The sequence below is a fragment of the Erithacus rubecula genome, assembly GCF_903797595.1.
Source record: "Erithacus rubecula genome assembly, chromosome: Z".
NCBI lineage: Eukaryota > Metazoa > Chordata > Aves > Passeriformes > Muscicapidae > Erithacus > Erithacus rubecula.
In genome coordinates this window covers 7,788,255-7,811,674 of record NC_136661.1, presented here as the reverse complement: position 1 = coordinate 7,811,674, position 23,420 = coordinate 7,788,255, and the positions used below count along the sequence as shown (strand labels likewise).

Here is a 23,420-nt window from a genome sequence, read left to right as displayed (position 1 = left end):
TAGGTCAAAAAATAAGAATTCAACAGTGTCGTTCCCTGTCTGTCATCATGAAGAGCAAAAGTTGCATGCAGCAGCATTTCAGAATTGCAGATGCAAGGAGTTGGGGGAGGGTGATTTTGTTTTCAGGTACTGAGAGTAGCCAGCTGTACGAATATGAACAGGAATCAGTGTCTGGGTTTGAGTCTTATACACTCTGTTGTCATTGCCATGTAGGATTTATCACTCTCAGCTCGGAGAAAATAAGTGATTAAAATCAGGGAAAATAAGTAGGAGATCTTACTCTTACAAAGAAACTTAAAAGCAGTATTTTACCTCCAGCCTGGACATTTTTTTTGTATTCTTTTTTGTGCTTTGCAGATAAAGAGTATGGCTCAGTATGTTCACAACACAGAGAAGCAAGATAACCCACGAAGAAGCCGGTTCTCTGATCGTTTCAAAGATGATATTACTACTATAGTTAGTGTGGTTACTTCAGAGATTGCTGCACTTGTAGTCAAACCACCCAAGGTAAGTGGATGAAATAAGTACTACGAATTATTGCTTCTCATCTTGTGTTACACTGAGCTGCACTTAATCTCATTTCAGTATCAGCAGTGTTGCTAGAATTAGGCCAATACTCTCACATGGACCTTAAGCAAGAATTGTAGCAGTTAAAGGGCTGCTTTGTGCTCTCTTTGCAAGTTTGGTTTTGTTCAGTGTGGCTGCAGTGTGCAAGAAGAGAATTCCCTTTCCCATTTACAGGAAAGACTGGACACACATTTTCAGGTCTCGAAATGCTTTTTGCCATGTTAGCCAGCTTGTCAGACTGCAGCCCTAGCAGGACTTCCTCCTTTTAACCCCCTTTGCAGTTACCCTCTACCTACTGTGTTGTGTTTAATTCCTCATTTGACTTCTCTGTAGCAGTGGGATATGGTATAGGAAGGCAGTGCTCCTCATGAGTGTTGCAAATGCCAGCCACAAGTTATCTAACCCATGAACTTCTTAAAGAGGCACTGGCCACTTGAAAATTGAAGATCAGAAATAAGCCTTAATTCCCATTAAATTCTTTCTACTTTTGATGCCTAAATAAATATATATATTCCTGAACAGCGGCAAAAAGCTTGAAAAATGAAAAAGTGAATTGTAGCCACCCTGAGGTGCTGCACACCTGTTCTCACTAGTCAGAGGTGCCAGTACAGGCATATTTTTTCTCAGTCATCTCCTCTGTCAGTTTTGAGCATTAATTGTGTGCAGATCCCTCAGGCATCTTCACTAACTCGTCTTGGTGAACTATGTAGGCTACTGAGAGGTTATGATTTAAATTGTTGTGTTTGAAGTAACTGTAGCCTCATTTTAGACGGTACGTGCAATTTTTTGATTCTTACTTGAGGCTGTGTATCTGTAGAAATCAGGCAAATTCCAAGCATACAAGAGTTTAGCTGCTGGATGGTGAACCTACAGATTTATCTTACCAGTATTTTGTTACTATCAGTTTTACACTTAAAATTTCTGAACAAAATACTTGGCATCCCATCCGCAAAGCCAGTGCAGGTTTTTCTTAATATTTTATATGTTGTAATTTCCTAACCCAGCATCCTCTGATGCTCAATAGGAAAAAAAATACCATCTGCAGTACTGCAGCCAATAGGCAATTCAGAGCAGGTCTCAAATTCCATTTTTTTGGTCAGCCCAAAAGGGTGCACAAATGAACCGTTCATTCATCCCATGACATTTCTTTGTGAAACAGTTGAACTAATTTGCAGATGTGATCCTGTGCAATTTTAACAAGATCATGTGAACTGGAGAACTGAAACAATCTTATCCTGTATTTTCCCTCTGATGGTTCTGGCAGCTGACCCCTGCACTATTTTTCATGATTTTTAAAAGTCTCCCACTTTTATGCGAATTTTATACATCATAACTGATATTTTTTATTTTTTTAAGGAAAGTGAACAAGCGGAAAAAATTAATATCAGCCTGGCATTTTTCTTGTATGATCTTCTTTCATTAATGGATCGAGGATTTGTGTTTAATCTCATCAAACATTACTGTAATCAGGTAGGCAACATGCATGATTGAGTTTTCATTTGGCTTATGTGTTTCATTCTGTTTGATCAGTTTATCCATCAAGATCCTTTGACTTGTATTAAAGGATGGGGTAAATTTCCTATTTCCTATTGCATATGCAATGATTTTAAAACCTCTTTTGATTTCTGATCTGCAGGGAAAAAAAGTGAGTAAAGTCTCTTTTAGAAATGTCATAGCTAGCACTGCTGCAAGACATCCACAAACCACTTTTTTCCCTTACTTTTTTACTTTCCGTAGCAGTTTCGTCTGCAGATAATATAGATCAACTTTTTGACTCATGCTGAGTGCTGAGGGCAGCATTTAGATTTTGGGGGGTCACTCAAAATATTACGTCTATCTTCCTGCTTTACAGGTATCTGAAAATTAAAAATAGGGAGTATTTACTTTCTGAGACTCTGTGTGTGCAGGTCCGTTAGGTATCTCCACTAATTCCTTCTCTGATGTCATTGTTGACAAGAAGGGAAATGATGAGACTACTGGTGTGCTGTGTTGCTTAGCAAGAGATTTTATGAATTTGCCACAGTCTCAGAGAAGTTCAGTTTGTTTTTAATTTTTCTCAGCAAAAGACAAAAATATTGTATATTTTTGTTTGGGGAGGAAAGAAGAAGAAAACAATTTGTTATCTCTTGGGAAATTGATAAGTCAGCTGGGGAGCGGGGAGAGAGACACCATCACTGTCAAACAATCAGCAGCTAATGTATAGAAGTTAGTTACAGTGAGCATTTTATGCATGTGTCTATGTGTCTATGTCCTTTTCAGGGAGCAGCTTATTTCACTACATGGTAATTTAAATAATACTAGCCCATCACTTGACACTTTTTTGTTTGTGTTTTCTAGCTTTCAAACAAGCTGAATTCACTCTCCACCCTGATTTCCATGAGACTTGAGTTCCTGAGAATTCTCTGCAGCCATGAGCATTACCTCAATCTGAACCTCTTCTTCATGACATCTGCATCTGCTCCAGCATCTCCGTCCCCCTCCTTGTCCTCCCAGGTGGTTGTCCATTAAATAGGCATTTTCTACATGAAGCACATGTAGAAAATTACTTATATTGCTCTGTATTCAAATACTTAAGTTAGAATCAGCCACTGTTGGATCAGGGAGAAAAATTTTCCATTTGAGAAAAAGGGACAGAAGAAAAAGGCTACAGGAGTACTATACTACTGCGAAATGGCATCTACAGGATTTAAAGTTAAGACAGACACGTGCTCCCCTGGAAACATGCACACAGAAAATGACTGTTGAGGTAGACACACACGGTCCAAAAGAAACACAGCTCTGAAGGCCAGTTTACAGGCACACCCTTATCCCATCCACACACAACTGCAAATAGTTATTTCAATATCTGTTTTGGAGAATTATGACAAGCAGCTATGCACGCTTTCTGTGTGTATGCCTTCTAATACAACTTCTTACTTCCCAGGTGGAAGTAGATGGTACCACTATTTTAGTTAGTGACTGACACACTGCAATTTTCAATACCCTGGAAGTGAATTTTTGTTGAGCCTTCATGTTGCTTAAAATAGGATTATCATGCTTTCTTTTTCCAATAAGAGTGTTCTTCTCTGGGTGTCTCCCCACCACAGTAGTACAGATAATGCTATATCTTTGTCAGTGATTTCTCTGTGGTTTTTTGAACAGTGTTCTCCTTTTTATTTGAACTTTATGGTGCTCTGTGTGGAAACACTCAGGTATCCTGAGTAGACTGTGCAATCTTCATCATATTTCACGTCTCCAGAAATTTTTCCACACTTGGTCTGGTACTGACACAGCTCTAGACTTCCTTAATGTCAGGACCTTACATGATCTTCCTGACCACAGAGCTCACAGCAAATCAAAAATAAAGCAATTCTTGATTGGCATGCAACACACTCTTGCCAGTCTATTGCTCTTCTCCTCTACATTCTATGCAGATGGTTTTCTGCAATGAGGCAAAGCCCCTATTGGAGACTGATCACATGTCTGTTTTCCCCCTCAGTGGTCTTGCAGAGGTTAGTACTGGGTGAAGCATTTCAGTGCAATGCTCTGTAATTGCCACGATGCTTGGAGGCAAGGGGATGGGATTGAAACCAAAATGATGGGAGGTACAGAAACAGTCTGAGTAATGGGGCAGTTCATTTTTTTGAGTATCATTGCCAAAGAATTGGTTAGATGCTAAGATGTGCTACATCTCATACTTTAGTTAGGATTGTCAGAGGTTCGTAATAGTAAATAATAATTTCTTGAAGATTTTCCTGGTCCTGAAAGCAAAGCATCAAACTCTTAGAGTCAGATGTCACAATACATTTGGTTAATACTAATCCTGGATGCCAAAGAGCTAGAAATATGACTCTTTTGCTTATGGGCATAAAAATTATCAACGTAGCTCTTGTGACTAGTTCTATCAAGTCAGAGCTTGGCCAACACCAGTTTAATTAATCTTTCTTTCGAGCAACATCATCAACTCTTTTCTCCTTTAGGAGTAACCTGTGGTGTGCAGCTTGTGCAAATCAAATTGTGGCCCTTGCATGACTTAATGCACTAGCTGACTGCCCTTGCAGTAATTTTGACCTGTCTGCAGGAGGGCTGTCCAGCTTGAGTTAGACTTGCAATAGAAATATGGTCTTGTGAATAAATCTTTTGAACTTCTTTGAGAGAAGCCAAATTCAGTTAACTGGGTGCTCTACACTTGCCATTATTTCACACAACCATAGTACAGCCAATGACTGTTTGTTTGAGGTGGAATGGGAGTACATGGATCCAAAATATGGGGCTAAGAGATGTGGGATTCATTTGGTCAGATAGGAAGACAGCTGCTACAGCACTGACGCTTCATGTGTTTGGGACTATTCCCGGGTGACTTACAGAAATATTGGGAGGAATACTGAAGAATATGAATTAAAAGCAAAATGTGGACTCATAAAACCCAGTGGCTGCAGTGGGTAGTAGAGTCTAAGACTTATGCTCACCTGAGAAAGGGATAAAAACATTTCAGGTGACCTGTGACACACACCTATGATTGGAGAAGCTAAGAAGTTCACAGCACATATATAGCAGCAACTTTCCACTCCTGATCTAGCTGTATATCAGTCACAGCTGTAAGTTAGAGCAGTTTGAAGACTGGTCTGAATTATACCAGCTGCCAACAGGCTCAGCCAAGGATTTCCAGGGCTAAAGGAAACACTGTTCACATGTCTTTCCTGACCTTCCTTCCGTATTAGACATCATGGAGGCTGAAGAATGCTCAGTGAGCTGTTTCTGATACCCAAGTCCCTCTTAATGTAGAGGCAGTTTCTTGCTTTATGCAATAAGAACAAGAATGGACAAAATTGTGACTTTGCATCCTATCCAAACTAATGAATACAGGGTTGGAATTTTACATCTCAAAAAGCGTAAAATTAGTTGCTCGCACAGAATGGAAAGGGTGAGATTGCATCCTAGCAAGCACTCAATTGAAATCACACACAGATACTTATTTCACACACATTCCTCAAAAATGTCGAATTTTCAGTTCAAAGTCAGTGGTGTTTCGTCTGTTCCTACATTGACTGACTATGATCTCTTTCAGAAGCATTGGTTTTGGTGATCATTTTTTAACACTTCTAATATATCTCTGCAGAACTCCAGCTCCTGCTCTAGTTTCCAGGACCAGAAAATCACTGGCATGTTTGACCTCTCAGCTGAATACCGTCAGCAGCACTTCCTGACTGGGTTACTTTTCACTGAATTGGCAGCAGCACTGGATGCAGACAGCGAGGGGTGCGTATCCTAATTTGCCGATTTTAGAATGGGATCAGGTCACACTCTTACTCTTGACAAGGCCATAGTTTGACTCCAGGACAGTCCTGCTTCCCCTATTCTTTTTAGTGAGTAACTCTGCAACATAGCTGTGACCCAGTTATGGTTTTGTCTGCAATATGTTCCTCCAATGAATAAAAATATATATTTGTGGTAGTAATGTGGGCTGAATAAACGAATTGAGAAGACAAAATTTCAGTTCTCTTCCCTCTAAAACACCTCTGTCTTTGTCTGAACTTAAGTGTTTAGCTAAACTTTGGCCAGAGTTTGATGCCTTTCCTTAAGCAGCCCTCTTTACTACAATGAATTTTTATGAGAAGTTTGAAAGACTTGGGTGCTCTTTGATTGTGATAAAATGGCTTGAAGATTTAAGATACCATGATGCAGGCAACATGAATCTCTGCTTAGAATGAAAGAGATTATCCAGTGCACATTGGTGTTTATTATTTGTTTCTTCCACCTCCTTTCTGTTTATTAAGTCTTTTATTTATAAGTCATTTATGCGTGATCCATGAATGGAACTCATGGATAGTTTCTATGTTAACAGGATTAGCAAGGTGCAAAGAAAAGCTGTCAGTGCTATCCTTAGCCTGCTGAGTTCCCATGACCTAGACCCACGTTGCTCCAAAAAAGGAGGTGAAAATTAAAATTGCAGCTCTTTACCTCCCTTTGGTTGGTATCATTTTGGATTCACTACCGCAACTCCATGATTTTACAGGTAAGACATTTTTGCCTTTAAATTCTTTGGCTTCTAAGAGGGGTTTGTCTAAATAATTTATCAAAAATAAAAGATTAGTCTAGTAAGGTTAAATATTTCTTTACTTAGAAGTAAACTGGATTTTTACAGACAGGAAAAACTTCATTGTCTTCACTTCATGAGGAAGTGATAGACCAGAGATATATCTGTAAGTACTCCTGCATATCTCTTGGTGTAAGAGATAAATAAAGCCTGCATGGTCAGCAAGAAATATTTAGCTCTACATACACTTATCCGCTTATCAATAGTGAAAATACTGGTCGTGATACTGACATCATATTTACACCACAATTATAGAAATCAGATTGCTTTCTCTTTTTCTCTTGCTTTTTTACTGCTATTACCATGATACCAAAGTTAATTAATTAAAGGTATAAACTTTGAAGGGTATATTTTTGTCACTGGTTCTGAAAATATTTCACATTCAAATGTCTTAACAAAAAACTTAATAATATGAAAATGGTATTTATCACTTTGAATTGGGTTAGGTGAAGGCATTTGCTATACATTGGCTAATTAGATCTCACACCATTCTTTTAATCTAGGTATTATCCTTATACCACAGATGAAAAGAGTTATTATGAAGAAGCCTAGGTGTACCAATAAGCCTAGGTTTTAGAGTGTTTTCCTTTGAGAGGAAGCTGTGATCCCATTCTGAACACATGGGGTCCAGCTGATCACTCACTTCTCTGAAAAACAGAACTTGCAAAACACAAAATGGGTATTTAGAAGCAGACAAGATTTTTACAAAACATAGGTATAAATAACTTCATTTGCTGAAATAGCAGGGAATAGAAGCAGTTAGGTACCTGAAATAAAACTTAAAGTCATCAGGCAATACTGAATCTGTCAGCTCTTAGCAGACTTACATCTTCGTTTAATACTACCAAATCCATGTCTAGTTTCTGTGCTTATCTTCTTGATTGAAATTAAATAGAACTGGATGGTTCCAAGTCTTACAAAGCGCTGGCCTGGCTTTGAACTTGAGAGATAATCTCATGATTGCTACCGCCTTTTATATATTTTATGTATTTGAATAATTTGGCAGTCTTTGCAGATAGCTGCAATTTCTCTTGCTAATGCTGTGCCTCTTTCACTGCTTGGTACATCAGCCAGACAGTCTCAGGGATGGAGTTGCCAATTGTTTTGCTAGGTTACAGACCGATGGAAGACTGTGACATGTGAGCAGAAGCAACTGGATTGCTCCTGAAGTTACAATGGGGTATTTCAAATTTAGTTTCAGATGTCCGCAGTGGAAAGGGGCGCACAGGAAGCCCAGAAGAAGAAGAGTCTTCAGGTGCAATCAATCAAAATGTGGCCCTTGCCATTGCAGGGAATCAATTTAGCATCAGGAACTCTGGAATACCTCTGGTGTCACTGGTATGTTCACTGCTCTACCAGTCTCCTTTCTTCTAACTGTTTTCATCCTCCATTTTTTCTCCTTTTATCCATTTTAGCTATGAATAGCTACAGTAATGAGAAACTGCATTTTTGTTTCTTCCAACCCCTATGGATCCTTCATAGTCCTTCTGTCATCTTCTCCTATTCTCTTCTAGTTAAGTAATTGCTATTTTACCATACATTGTTCACTTTTTTCCTCGCACATGCCTATTTCAATTTCCATACCAAACCTAGACTTGTTTCCAGATCAGCAAATGCCACTGTGGCAGCCTCACAGTTCCAGTTTGGCCTGAATCCATGGATCATGGATTCAGATGCTTGTTTTTCTTGATATATGGTCTTTCTTCATATGTTCTTTTTTTATCTACTATGCAATTTGGCTGCATGGCAGGAGGGAAGCAAATGGTTACATAATCTTCTTCTACATTTTATAAGGAAATTATTATACAAGCATGTATAAACTGGTAGCAAACCAGTAGCTAGTAGCAAACTGGTACTTCTCTCAGTCTTTCACTTGCATTCAACTAGTCCTTTCACTAATTACACATACAGTAAAAATTGCAATAACTGTCACCTGGAAGAGGTCAAATTTACTGCAGTCCAGTCCTGAGATTCGATTCCAATGAGATTTAAACAAGATTGCTTCACCCAAATGACCTTCATCTCCTTTTTCTTCTTTGAATTGCCATTTGCTTTGTGTTCCTAGCCCTACAGACAGAGTGCCACATTAGGTCCAGATACTACTCGCAACCTTTTGATCTGTTTCCTCTGGATCATGAAAAATGCTGATCAGAACCTAATACAGAAATGGATTGCTGACCTTCCATCCATGCAGCTGAACAGGATTTTAGACCTCCTCTTCATTTGTGTTTCATGCTTTGAGTATAAGGTAAGTGAAACAAGACATGTTGTCCTGGTTTGGATCAGTTTTTTTCCTTGAATTCCAGCTGTTCAGGGGAAATTTGTTTACTGACAATGGATAAATTTGCACTTATCTAATCTAGGCAAACTAGTTCAGATAAAATAACTGACGATAGCCTTCAAGCAAAATGCTGCTGAAATTTTTGAGGAAGTCCTATGAAGGTGTCCTAAGTAGTTTAATTATTTTCTTTCACCTGGATATTTGAGGGCTCTTTTTGGTGGGAATTATACTAACAGCTCCTGTAAGTACTGGACAGGACACTGAGGATGACTCTTTAGTTCAGGGACAGGACTTGATGTCAGCACTCTTCTCTCTGAGAGGGTCTGACTGAAATGAACCAAATAACCTTCTCTCTGAACTTTAATTTCTTTCTCTGTAGTACTGAACTACATCTTTGTTTCTATTAGCAGTACATATTGTACCTCTTTCCTCATTTGCAACATTTATTAGACTTTATTATTAATCTATTATATTCATTACTTTCTGCCCCCTCTACAGGTCTCTCCTGTTGTATTTCATTCTGAAGATGTAACTTGGTCTCATGATCAAAATTGAGGCATTGGTATTGATTGCTTTAACTTTACTTTCAGGGCAAGCAAAGCTCAGATAAAGTTAGCACCCAAGCACTCCAGAAGTCACGAGATGTGAAAGCTCGATTAGAAGAGGCTTTGCTGAGAGGAGAAGGAGCTAGAGGAGAAATGATGAAGCGCTGCAGAATACCAGCTGGTACTTCATACCCTTGTCCCCCCATGCCTTTTGAGAGGAACTAGGTGGCTGTAGACATAAATGAATTTGTTGGGTTTGTGCACACTATCCATTTTCATCCTTGTCCATTTCATTCTTTTCACCCACACCCACCTTTTTAGACAATTATTGGTTTTGCATGGATGAAAATATCATTAAGTTCCAGCTGTCCAAGGTGTAGCTAGGACTGAGCTCTTCTCATGTGAAGAATATGAAGCCAAGAAAGATGTTTCAACATGTTCTAAAAAGTTATGCTAGTGTCTAATCAATAGCCAAGAAATTGTATCAAAACTATCACAAATGGTATAAAAGCTAAAAATAAATTGTTCATAGCAGACAAGGTTGCTTCATTTAATAAGTGGAAATTCTGTGGGTTTGTAGGTTTCTGTATATATTAAGCAAGTTAATGCTCTAAGAATCCTAGGTAAAAGAAATGATGAGGCTTTTTACTAGAGCCCTGAACCTGTAAATTGAATGGCTTTAGGTTCTGACAGACTGCTACAGAAATATATCTCCTTCTTTTGGTGAGCTATCAGACTTCAGGTGTCCCAGTTTGTTTTAATCTCTCTGACATATATTGCACTTTTAGGGAATGACAGATCAGCAGGGGTAAATGAAAATTTGCGCTGGAGAAAGGAGCAGACACAGTGGCGGCAGGCAAATGAGAGACAAGATAAGTAAGTAATTTAATTAATGCATATTGTTTTTATTAGAACCAAGCTGCTTGGAGTTTTTATGTTTTCTTCTTGCTCCTAGGATGTTTTATTACAAAATCAGTAGTTTCAAACCTTTCCCTCTTTTGTCAAAGAGAAAGAAAAAGAAAATGCTTATGTAGCTGGAATATCCAACTATTGCTATGACACAACAAAGAGGTCACAAATACTAGAAGAAGACTTTTAAATAGCTATCTACACATCTTTTCCTTATTTACAGTGTGGCAAACATTAGTGATAGAGTCATATCAAATACACCACAGAAGCTTGCTACATTTATTTTGGCTCCTCAGTGAATACAGGGCTGTAGTATATATTTTGTCTGGCTAAGCTAGGTTTGACATGCTATGTTAATATAGAGAAGCTCTGTTAGCAGGAGTCAGGGAAGATAATGCTTTGAGATTGTAACAGCTGTTATAAGAAATGTGTCATGCCAAAGAAGATCCAGTCAGCATGATTAATGTACAGAGCTCAGTGGTTGTTGGAAATGGTCCCAGCACCTGTAAAGTTCACTGAATTCATTCACTTCTTACTCTTACTGGAATTTCTGCCCTTATTATAGCACTAAAGTTTTGGCAGTCCATTCTGGGTTTTGTTACTTTGAGTCATTGTAGTTAATAACCATATCCGATTTCCTTTCTTAGCCTTCTTCAGAATTATGTTTGTACAGTAAAGGATAACTCTTTGCTTCTCTGGTTTTATTTTTGGGTAAATTAATGTAGCAGAGTAGCTACACATTTTGAAGCCACTCAGAAGTGTGATTGTAAGGCTGTTGCTTCAGCCACAGTAATGCACCTTAGGAACTTCAGCCAAAGTCACAGGATCTTTAATTTCAAGCTCTAGAGAGCAGCCTCTAGCCAGGCAATAGCACCTTTTTGAGCAATTTAGGAAAAGGAAAAATGCATCTTTGCATTTCCAGCTTAGAAGGGATGTGTGAAAATACAATTTTGTTAGTCACTGCTCCAGTACTTATTCAGCTGCTGAGGAACAGTGTTGCAGACCTTGTCCTTAAGTCTCAGCTAAGAATGTGTAATGTGTTGCCTTATCACTATCTCCTGTCTTTTATCAATATTTCAGTTCTCTCTTGAATGGCCTGGGACACTGCTATATGGAACTGCTGTCTTTTATTGTCAACAATCTCAGGAGTCAATATTTTAAATTTCCTACATTAAGCAATGCTTCTATGGCATGAGGCAATTTCCACTTTGGTCTAGTCTACTATTTTTACTTTTTTTTTTGATGGAATTGTCAGGTCAGTTATCCATTATTCCATTTTGGAATTTTGTGTCCTGCTACAGGAAATGCATTCAGAAATTACAGCATAGTTTACTGAACAACTGAACATGATATTAAGTAGTCATTATGCAGATGACTATTAAGGAAGAAAAGCATCTATCCAAACTGTCTAGAAGCCTAATTTTCAAAAATCCCTTTTGTGATTGCTCTTCTATGATAGCAGCTTTCCTAAATTCACTCCATATTTTTTAAGAAACACTTCTGAACACTATTGTCATTGTTTGCTCTTTTGGGATCATTCAGAATCATATGCATTTGTATTCAGGCATTATTTAAACAGCAGGTTGTCTGACTCTTGGGATACCCTCTGCTTGCTTTAATTAGAGATCATTTTTGCAGGACAAAAGCTGAGCTAGACCAAGAAGCTCTGATCAGCGGAAACCTGGCAACTGAAGCTAACTTGATCATTCTTGATATGCAAGAGAACATCATTCAGGTGAGAAATAGTAGAGGTAGCTTAGTACCAATCTGGAAGCAAGCAATCTTCTCTGGAAGCAAGATTAATTTTTCCTTTTATTTCTTAGACAGTGCAAAATATTTTGAGATCTTCTGTAAACTTGTATAGTCTTGAATAGAAAAAAATTCATAGGTAGGGAGGAGAAAACTTCATGCTAGTAAAAAAATAAGAAAACCTGCTAGTAAAAAAGCATTTATCTGCTAGACTTCTGTTTTACTAGACATTATTTTCACATTATATCACTCACAGCACCTTGTCTCTCCACTGTTTTGGTTGTGGGTTTGATCAAAACTGAGCACTATGTCTGTATTTAGGTGCTCAGGATACCAAGGATGCAAGGGTAAGGATGGTGCTTGCCCACCACTGGATCAGTTCCTAACCCAAAGTATACATGAAAGATTGGAAAGATGAGAATGTAGCTTCAAAAATCCCTGCAGAAGCTAATTGAGCTTAAAAATGCATTGGAGAGTCTTCAGACTTGGAAAATGCTTGGGACTTTTCCCCCCTCTCTCTTCTTGGTCGCTACAAAAGTGCTTTGAAATTTCTCTGAAGCTGATGTTAAAAATTAAGGATCTGTAAATTCTAAACTCCTGCATGTCTCATGGGCCAGAGAGCAGAGTTTCAATTCCTGTGTGCCAGTTCATTGCTGAATTTCCTCATACAGTTTTTGTTTTTCTCCTTCCTCTGTAGGCGAGCTTTGCTGTTGAATGCAGAGATAATCTCTTGGGAGGAGTTTTGAAGGTTCTGGTAAATTCTCTTGGCTATGATCAGAGCACCACTTACTTGACTCATTGTTTTGCGACTCTCAGAGCACTCATTGCCAAGGTATGCTCTTGATATACTTTTGTTTTCATTCTTGCAATCAAATTAATAGAACGGCATTTCTAGAGCAGTGTCATGTGCATTCACTTACCACTTTTCTTTGACATTTGTTAAATATATTTTGCATATGTAAATACAAATTACTACCTATAGGTTTGTTACAGGATTTCTACATCTGTTGTAAGGTTATTTAATTGACCACTCAAGGTGGAATAATTAAATCTGAATAATCTTGTGGGTTTGGCATCTACTCTTAAACATATAGGATTTACTAATAAAAAGGTAAGCAATTCCACACACTTTATTTCAAACACATTCTGATTTTAATTAGGAATCTTAATGCCAAGAACTGCATAAGAATTCCACAAAGTCAAATTTAAATTATTATATTAGCAAGACTAATTTCCAATCAGATGAGCAGCAGAGAAATTAAAACTCATGAGACATTAAGAGCATCATTCTAGGTTTCTATTTCTAAAATGAGTTTCAAAATTCTAAATAGATTCTAAAACACTGACAGTTTTCCTCTTTGTTCTTCCTGAAAACTAAGTCAAATCCTCATCTCTTTTCCACTTCTGTATCACCAATAAAGAAACTCCAGGTCAGAAAAACAACAAGAACAAAGGAAAAAAAAAACCAACAAAACCCTACCAAAGCAAAAAACCCCACAAACTTCAAAACATATATGAGGAGAGAAATTGACCTAAAGTCTTTTTTTCATAATAGAGGTCGTTATGGGTTGGGTGCTTCATAAGAACTCTAAAATCTTTTTAAAGTTCATCCTCCTATAAAGAGAAACAGCTCCAATAAGGAAGAATCCATGAAATGTTTATTTTCCCTAAACTATTGTAAAACACAAATAAGAAACAGGATCCTCCTGTCCAATTAATGCCTGTCTGCTCTTAAATGCAGATTGGCTGACATTGCCTAATTACAGGGTAGAATCTGAATAGTTATGAAACTAATAATTATGTTTACATTTTACTTTATCTTTAAAGCTAACTTCCAATTACAGTGATGAATTTTGTGAAGCAATTGTAATTCTTATTAAAATAGATCTTGCAGTTAAGCTGACTCCGTTCTGTATTTCATTAAGCAATCATTCCAATTATTTCTATTATACTGTAGGCATATAGATGTTATTTTACAAATAGAAATGATAAAACCCTGTGCCAGCAGGCTTGTAATATAAATTAGACACAAAACAGTGAGATAATGGACTGAAGAAAGTGTGAGAACTGGGAAATGGGTCTACAAATTGGAAACAATATCTTGTGTTCACTCACACACCTTTATTGGTCCTGTGTATGCGCACATGGTACCGGTGCATCTGTGCTGTCTCTGCTGAGAGTTTCTTTGGACAGACATCCTGCCCCCTGAGATCATTGCCTACTATGTGCATTGGGAAGGCACTGGAAAGAAGGGTCTGGCTTGAAAGCTTGGCGGTGGAGGTTTTGTGACACACTATGAGAGGAAGAACATGTTGGAGGCCTGGGGAAGGGTAGGGCGTTGGTGCAAAGAGCTAAAAATTGCTCCGCATACTTAAGGAAGTATTTGGATGCTTCATCAATCATTATGTATTCTGAAAATAGAAGACCTCTATGCTTCTAAGAATTTTGTAATATTTGATGTTTTCAAAAACTCCTGGAGCTATCATACTCTGAGTTTTTTCTATTTATTTATCTTTTTTCAAAACAGAATGGCTATTTTCAAACTCTTATTTCCTGTAGAAAACCTTAAATATGGAATCTACAGCATTACAGGAATCAGAAGTCTGAATAAAAAGAAGTATAGCATGTAGTTTTTGGAGACTTTAGACTTTTTCTGAGCCCTGTGACTTTTGTGCACTACGATAAAGATGTTTCATGACAGTAATAAATGTTTTCTTCTCTTTCCCCTAGTTTGGAGATTTGCTGTTTGAAGAAGAGGTTGAACAGTGTGCTGACCTGTGTCAAAGAGTTCTCCATCACTGCAGTAGCAGCATAGATATTACACGGACTCAAGCCTGTGCCACTCTTTATCTCCTCATGAGATACAGCTTCAGCTCTACCAGTGTAAGATTTTGAGAGCAGCAGTATATTCTGTGCCACCTTTTTTGTGATGAATTGAAACACAGACTGAAGTTGCAACAGCAAATGGAAGGCATCTGCAGTCCCCTGGTCTGCTGTTTCACATATTTGAGCCAAGAGAAGGGCTAGAAGTGTAGGGGGAAAGTAGCTTTAATTATTTAATTATTGTTCACTGCTTTGATTCAGGAAACTTGTCCTGCAGTATCTGTAAATGCCACTTCAAAAAGAGAAGCATTAGGCCTCTGACAGCAAAGACTATACAATGCATAAACAATACTCATCACATTGTCTTTTTTCTTCTATTCCTGTGTCTGAAATACTCAGTCTAGTTCTATTTTAATGCAATTGCAACCTCAGTAGAACTCCTGTATACTTGTATTAGTGGGAATTCTTCACCAGCTCCTTGGTCTTAGGACTAAGCTCTGATTTTTACCACACACATGAGGCAAAATACATACATTATGCATGTAGATTAATAATGTTCTAGCACAAAAGGATATGCATTAGCATTTTGAATAGCATCTGATCTTGTGCAGAGTTGCTTTCACTGGCTATTACTTTAAAAGCCTTGGATATGTAAAAAGTGTAAGCTCTGCAGAAGGAAAATGTATTGCAGAAACACCATGATTATCAGGGTGTAGTGCCTCACCAACTAAAGCTCCCAGAGGCCTTTTGCTTCCCGGAATGTTTTTCCAGTCATTCTTCCTCATCTGTTCTGGTGTGGGTCAGATCCACACATGCACTGGCCTGTGCAGAGGTGGAAAGGGGTACTTCTGGCTTTCTCCTGTCTCAAGCAAGCATGCATATTTCCAAGAACATTCTATCTCCAAAGCACAGACTTGTCAGAATCAGGAATCTTTGGCTTAAGTGGGTAAAACATGATTAGGTTTGATGCACCAGAGGCCAGTTATGTGAGCAGTGACTCTACTGCACTCAGATCTGGGCAGGAGAAAGGGTTTCCTTCATAGAGGAGATAGATGTGTGAGCCACAGTGCAGTCATCATTCTTTCATGTTTTTGTTTTTTCTCTTCCGGAAGAATTTTTCAAGAGTGAAGATGCAGGTGACCATGTCACTAGCTTCTCTGGTTGGAAAATCACCTGAGTTTAATGAGGAATTCCTCCGAAGATCCCTGCGTACCATCCTGGCCTATGCAGAGGAAGATACAGATATGCAGGCAACGCCATTTCCCATTCAGGTTAAATCTTTTATGGCATCTGTGACTTTTATTACAAGCTTTCACACAGGACTCTGCTTGAAGCAAGGTCTAGATCTTGGCCTTCCAAAGCAATGAAAATAAGAATGAAGAGGTTATTGCATAAGTTTATGTCAAGTACAAAAGTAAGTGAGGAAGAAGTACATATTATTTCATAAATTAAACTCTTAAGAATTTCCCCTGAAATCCCATTACAGAAGAATCATCCCTTGATTTTGAGTACAGCTTTCTCCTAGACCCTAGCAGGAGCTATGCCCTCTAAGGGTTTCCCAAGATGGAATTTGATTTATGTTTTCAGACAAGTACGATCCAGGACACTTCTCTCTCTTTGCCAACTTGTAAGGTGCCAGTAGCAATAATGAAAAGCATTTCAGACAACTGTCAAATACTTTGTTAAAGTTCTTAGAGTAATTCAGGATGTACTGAAGACTTACAAAAACATCTGGTTTCAGATCGAAGATCAGCTAAAGCTGAACTCCATTATCACATATGGTTTTTTTTCATTCAGAAATAAATAGATCAAAGGATTTCAGCTCCTTTTGATTAATTAAAATGTGTGTAAGATTTGCTGTGTCAGCAGTCTTTGCTGCATTGCATAGAGCTGAAGAAAACATCCTGACATTTCTTTGGGTAAATGAGGCGTAAAGACAGTAACATCACCTGATGCAGATTGCAGTTGTTTTTCCAGAAGGAAGAAATAATGACCTGAGAATTGCACATTGATCTTTGCCTTGCTTCAGGTAGAAGAGCTACTGTGTAATCTGAACAGCATCCTGTCAGATACGGTGAAAATGAGGGAATTTCAGGAAGATCCAGAGATGCTGATGGACCTCATGTACAGGTGAATCAATTTAGAATTGCTACTGAGAAAATTCTGCAGCGAGGTGAGCAGAACTATGCATTTTAGGGGCAAGCTGTGACAAACTGTCTGTTCTGTTTGTGCACATGCCCTCTTTAGCAGAGCTGGTCTGTCACAGGGGACCCAGGCTGCAATAATAAGCCCATTGCAGTGCAGCCTCTGGGTGGTGGACGTAGATTTGGGTAAGGATAAGAGTTAGGGACATTGAAGGGTCTTGGTGCAGCAGTTTTACTTTCCTCCTAGCCTCTCTGTCTTGTGCCCAGCACTGCCTAACAATTTATTTTGCTTTCTGTTTAATGAATCATACAGAATGAGGACAGAGATGTCTTCTTCCATTTAACCCAGGGGAAGAATTACAAAAGTATTTTTGTTATTTGAGAAGTGGTCATTCACACCTGTTTTCTGGCCTGTGTTTTCAGAATTGCCAAAGGATACCAGACATCGCCGGACTTGAGGCTGACTTGGCTGCAGAACATGGCAGAGAAGCACACCAAGAGGAAGTGCTACACAGAAGCAGCCATGTGCCTGGTCCATGCTGCAGCACTGGTGGCAGAGTACCTGAGCATGCTTGAGGATCGGAGCTATCTCCCTGTGGGCAGTGTCAGTTTCCAGGTAAAAGGCTTTGGCAGCCAGGCAGTGCTGGTGTGTGTGTTTGTTCTTGTACTAAGCAAAGCAGAGGTGCATGTATGGGGCAAATGTTACAGTGGCAGTCTCCAGCTTCTATTTCCAGCAGTTTGATACTGTAATCTCCTATTTGCTAAGTAGAACCCTTCCATTATCACATGCTTTTTCTAGGGCTGTTACTTACCAACTGTGACAGATGCACTTTTCAAACTTCCTTCTCATAATCTAGATAATTGGAGCTGCTCAGTTCTTTCAGGCATATTCACCAATCCTTTGACTGCCCTCAAGTTACCAAGCCTCTTTGATGAATAACACAATCACTGCAGTAAGTCTAGTATATCCAAGTCAAGTAAATTGTCCCGTAAGTTCTTTCAGCATGAGGCATAGTTCTCACATTATCTCTCTGAAGACTCCAGTGATTCTTTTGGCATTATTGAGCTCTTTACTCAGTAATAAACTGATCTTTTCCAAACAGTTTTCTTGGGTTTTATTTTTCACCTTACTTTTCTACATCACATAGATGAAAGCATAAGTCTTTGTGGTAAAAACTTAGTTTATCCAATTATGCAGTTTTGGATACTCTTAACTGAACCAAATTCATATGCAAATGCGATTATTTTAGTGCTTCTTTCCTCCACATTATTTGAAAAAATGGCCAAACCCTTAATTTATTGCCATATGTCGATAATTTCTCTTTTATCATTATTCCCTGAAGCCGATGCATTGTTGGCTGCTATTATTAGAATAATTTAAACTAATTAGTGGAATCATTTTGTAGGATCACATTAGATGCTATAGACATCTACTGTTTAGACATTATTACGTTTATTAGATTGTAACCCCTTCTTTTAGAAAGTATTAGGTTTGTGTCATGTGATGTTGATTCTGGCTAAGTACAATACCTTTAAGGTTTTCTTTAGTAATTATGTATCAGTATTTCCACCATTATGTCCTGGTGCAGTCTGATAAACATATTACCATCTGCTCATCTTGTACACTTTAAAGAAATAGATGATCTCCAAAGTATATTTTGTCTTCTGGAACTTCCTTAGTTTTCTAAAACATTTGACAGGTCAGGATTCATTGCTTGAATATGCTTTTACTTAGCTTTTTTGGATCTGTTGTGGAGCACATTTTAATGGCAAAGTGAGTTTGAAATACCTAACACTAATACTTGGTGCATTCATCATCCCTTGATATAACCATACCGTCTGGGTATGGTTGTATCCCTTCAAAACAGTAAATATGAACATGATCGAGCCACTTGGCATTTTGCATTGAATTTAGTTTATTGGGCATTCGTATTTGCAATTCCACTTTAGCGATTAGGTGATGGACGAGTGTTTATTCTTGATTTTCTTTAATATCAAGATAGTTGTGTATACTCTTTAATGGCTAAACTTCTGGCCATGAAATTGTACTTCTGCCATTTTGCATCCCTTATCAGTTTTGTATACCTTCAAACTTCTAACTTCCATGCATTACTTCTATTCAGTTGTTTTCTCTGTACTTGTTAGATACTATCATCATTTGGATATAAGTGAAATATGCATTCCCTCCCAATGTCATCTTGCCTTGAGTGCTTATAAGCTAACACACTTGACCCTAATGCAATTCCTCCCTCTATTGCTCCTAGATTATTGCTATAAATAGATATATTTTCATTTATGCTAGAGAATTGAAGTCTACTGTACAAGGCACTGGGCAAGCAAAAACTTAGGAGTTTAAAAGCAATAAATCAATTTCTTTCATCAAAATGCTTGTGTAAATACATGCTCTCCAAAGAAACAGCTGCCCCATGGGAGAAAGGTAATAAAATGCCCTAATGATGAGAACCCAATTACACAACTCTTACCTGAAGCACAATTTTGAATTTCAATTTACTCAATAACAATAATTAACTATAATAACCTTTGCATTTTTACATAGGCTTTCATAAAAAGGTTTTCCGTATAGGTTTATGTTTTGTAGTAGCTGTGAAGATCTTATTCAGAGGACCTTGTTAAAAGAGGGAAACACTGTGCAGACTGGCTTGGCTTTATCTGTAGCTACTGCTCTTACTCACTAACTCTTCCTGAGATAATTTCATCATTTAGCTCAGATATGAGATCAATTAATATTGGTGATATGCATTTAGTTGTGGAATTGAGGGTGATAATAATGTGAATAAAAATATTATTCTGGATGAGTGGAAGTATTATCTCCTTTTTACAGATGAGTAAAATGAGTCAGCAGAGGATCAAATCAGTTCTGATTTGATCTTCTGCAGTGAGTCTGTTAGCATCCAGAAAACTGACTGTCAGTACAGTAATACTTTTCCTTATATCGTACCAGACAAAATGCTTCCCTCTATGCAATCAATACTAGCCCTCAAAATCAGAGTGGGATCACTTTCAGTGGAATTCTGTTTGAGCTTAATTCGTGTTTACAGTAAATCCCCTTCACAAGCAGTAAAGCAGAATTACTGAGAGTATGAAGTGCATAGGGACTGACTTTAAAGCCACTTTGTATTAACACAGACAAGCACTTAGTGTGTGTCTCTACCTGCTGAGGTACAAAGCTCAGCAGCAGCCTAATTTGCCTGGGCTGTTTGGACATATAGGTTGCAGGCTATCCTGGTCCTATTTAACATGGTGGTATGGTCTGGGCATCACAGGGGTTTTTAAGTCTACAGAAGTATTTCTTTTTCTTAATGAAAACTCAGCTTGTGAAATTCAATATAATTGCTGATAAAATACATGGTGATTTATGTATTGCCTTTATTATACAAGGGATATGTAAAATTCAATATGAAAGGTGGATCAAGGCTAAAGCTGCGCGAGGCACATCCACTTTGCAAAAGATCATGCAAGTCCCAGAAGTATGTCATGCAAGCTCTCTCCTTGAGTGCATCAATTGGAAAACATGGAAGTACATTCCTGACATTAGTTATTAGAGGCTTAAAGGTGGAGAAGGAATAATTGGTGTCCATGACTTTCTCATTAGTTTTGTATGTAAATCACTTCTCTAAACTCTCTTCTCTTTGCTACTAAAGGAAAATAAAAATTAAAAAAAATTTAAAATTAAATAAAAATAAAAAAATAAAAATAAAAGCCACCAGAGTCACATGAAAACAGTCCTTAACAGCATGGCTTAATTGATCTGTAGGTATGTACCAGTGAACCTGAGTCTGGTTGAAGTCACTCTCTTCAATGAGGTTGGTCGGTAAAATGTAGCATAGGTGTGCTGTATGTGCTGTAGTTCTTCTCTGGCCAAAATTCAGACATATTCTTAACTCCTATGAGTGCTATTCTGAGGCTGTGCTCATCCTTCCAGTGGTGCTGACATGATGTGCAGACTAGGCAGTGTGATGGCAGCCTTGTTGGAGTAAATTTCACCCATGGAGAAATAAATAGATCCATAAAACCCAGGGAGGAAAGGCCAATGCTGCTAGTGGTGTGTGGTGCCAATTCTTTATCTGAAATCTGATCAATAGTAAATGCCCTCAGTGTCTCTGCTGTTTTATAAAGATGCCTTTAAGGACTCATCTAGCAAGCCAGCTGGCATCCATCCTGCACACAGACAGATTGTCATTGCCAGTTTCTGCTGAAGTGAGACACTATGACACTAATTTAACTCCTTTTAATTAATAGAAAATCGAAGCTTAGCCTTTCTGCTGCTGCTGAAAGTTACATATGCCAGTCTCATACTATATGTACGCATATTTTGCTGTTGTTTTGCACGTTTCTATATATTATAAAGTTTTTAATGTTGATGCCACCCAGTGTCATTTACTAAAAGAAGTCCTGAAGAACTGTAGACATGTTATTTCATGGTCTAGGATCTCAAAAGAGTGGCTCCATCTAGTTTTATTTAAATGCACAATGAGATCCATAACATTAACAAGAAACTGAGTAAATTCTGCAGGATTAAAGTGTAATAAGGCAGAGGATGAACCAAGAAGAAGTAATCAATTATTGTTGCTTTTAGAGGGATACAGTCTGTGTCCTACTTCTCTGCTTGGAAAAGGTGAATAAAAACCTGAAAGTTCAATTTATTCAAGCAGGTAGCAAAAAGTTTGGAGTGCACTTTGGAATTGCCTACCCCCAAGTGCCAGCACAAGGAAGGGCACATTTCTTGTGACTCTACTGGTATTGGGGTTTGAGCTCATTGCAACTCCATGGGAATCCAGCCTCTAGAGAAGAGCTAGTTTGACACCTACAGGAGTCTACATTTTAAAAATGAGGCTAGAAAGAAAACTCCTGATCTGCCATCTACAGCAATTTATAATGTTACTTTCACTTCTAAAAAATAATGTAACTATGTGTGCCCTGGTTGCCCCTGGAAAAAAAAACGTTCCTCTTCCTATCATGTAAATATGTTGAAACAATTTCTTCCTCAATCTTTGTGATGTACTGTTGACTTTGGTTTTTGATTTCTGTGCTCTGATGTATTTTAGAAGATTTCATCCAATGTGCTGGAGGAATCTGCTGTTTCAGATGATGTTTTGTCTCCAGATGAAGATGGCATATGTTCTGGGAGGTATTTCTCAGTAAGTGGCCTGGTAGGACTGCTGGAACAAGCTGCAGAGCTCTTCAGCACGGTGAGTGAGGACCAGAATCACCAGGAGGGAATGGACTGTGGGCTACCTGGGCCGGATCCACAGCTTCATTTCCTGCACTCAAGGAAATATAGTACTGCTAAACCTGGCATCACAGACCTGCCACACTCCAAATAACAAGAGGACACATTTTTGGCTATCCAAGTACTGCCTCAGTCTGATTAAAGGGTTTTTCAGCCTAGCTCAGCTACATACCCACCTCTCCTGTGCAGACAGCAGGCAGCATAAACAGAATTTTTCCTGATTGTCTCAGGCAGGAACCAAGACTTTCAGTTGGTATTATCATGGTACATCATGGGATCATTAGTACATCATGGTATTATCGTAGTATCATGGGATAGTACATTTAAGAAAACTATCTTGCATAAAGTACGTATTTTAGGAAACATATAAGGGTTACTCCTATACTTTTATACAGCACATAACCACGAGCCTCATAATTTACACTTACTATGTAAGGACTCATGATTTAGCATCTCTAAAATTATCACTTGGGTCCCTTTGTGCAGACACAACTGTGATTGCCCTGAGCCATACATGACAAATAAATCAATTCCCTGCTGCTAACCTGCATTTCTAGTTTTTGTAGTCCTGAGGCAGAAACCAGGGCTTTCCACAGGAATTTGGGCTTGAGAGCCCAAGAGATCAGAGATCCAAATTAAATTCAGCTCATTTTTTGCTGTTCAGAATTGCCCATTTACTATTACTAGTTTTCAGAACACCAAAACAAGCAACATGGCAGATTAACAGATGAGTCCTAGCATAGATCTGCTTCTCAACCAAGCCATTGAGGGATATATAGTTTCTTTTCAGAGTGCATGAAAACACCTTTTTTTTTCCTTTTTTTTTAATTTTTTTTTTTTTTTAATTCAAAGGGAGGTTTGCATGAGACTGTGAATGAAGTGTACAAAATTGTCATCCCCATACTGGAAGCACATCGAGACTTCAGGAAGCTTACCTTGACACACAGCAAGCTACAGAAGGCCTTTGACAGCATTATTAATAAGGTACTTGTGGGGCAAGGCACTGCTAGCAAGACACATTGCTGGTTTGCTCTATTTGTTTAAGACTGATGTTAATAAAACTGTTCATGTGTGT

General features: G+C 38.3%; 2 protein-coding genes across 2 annotated transcripts in view; one reads left to right on the top strand and one right to left on the bottom strand.

Annotated features, from left to right (window-relative positions):
- The window catches only part of LOC306814396 (putative COBW domain-containing protein 7), a gene marked incomplete at its 5' end in the record, with an annotated part of 373,307 nt that overhangs the window by 59,976 nt on the left and 289,911 nt on the right, over positions 1–23,420 (bottom strand). The window lies entirely within an intron of this gene.
- Positions 1–23,420, top strand: part of DOCK8 (dedicator of cytokinesis 8) — a 70,300-nt gene that overhangs the window by 37,250 nt on the left and 9,630 nt on the right. The window contains 18 exon segments of the mRNA XM_079329955.1: positions 358–507; positions 1,924–2,037; positions 2,905–3,060; positions 5,666–5,805; positions 6,392–6,467; positions 6,469–6,562; positions 7,839–7,981; positions 8,709–8,891; positions 9,515–9,650; positions 10,258–10,345; positions 12,017–12,113; positions 12,825–12,959; positions 14,858–15,010; positions 16,063–16,221; positions 16,980–17,080; positions 17,518–17,710; positions 22,161–22,304; positions 23,198–23,329. Coding sequence (XP_079186081.1) covers positions 358–507; positions 1,924–2,037; positions 2,905–3,060; positions 5,666–5,805; positions 6,392–6,467; positions 6,469–6,562; positions 7,839–7,981; positions 8,709–8,891; positions 9,515–9,650; positions 10,258–10,345; positions 12,017–12,113; positions 12,825–12,959; positions 14,858–15,010; positions 16,063–16,221; positions 16,980–17,080; positions 17,518–17,710; positions 22,161–22,304; positions 23,198–23,329 — 2,394 coding nt within the window.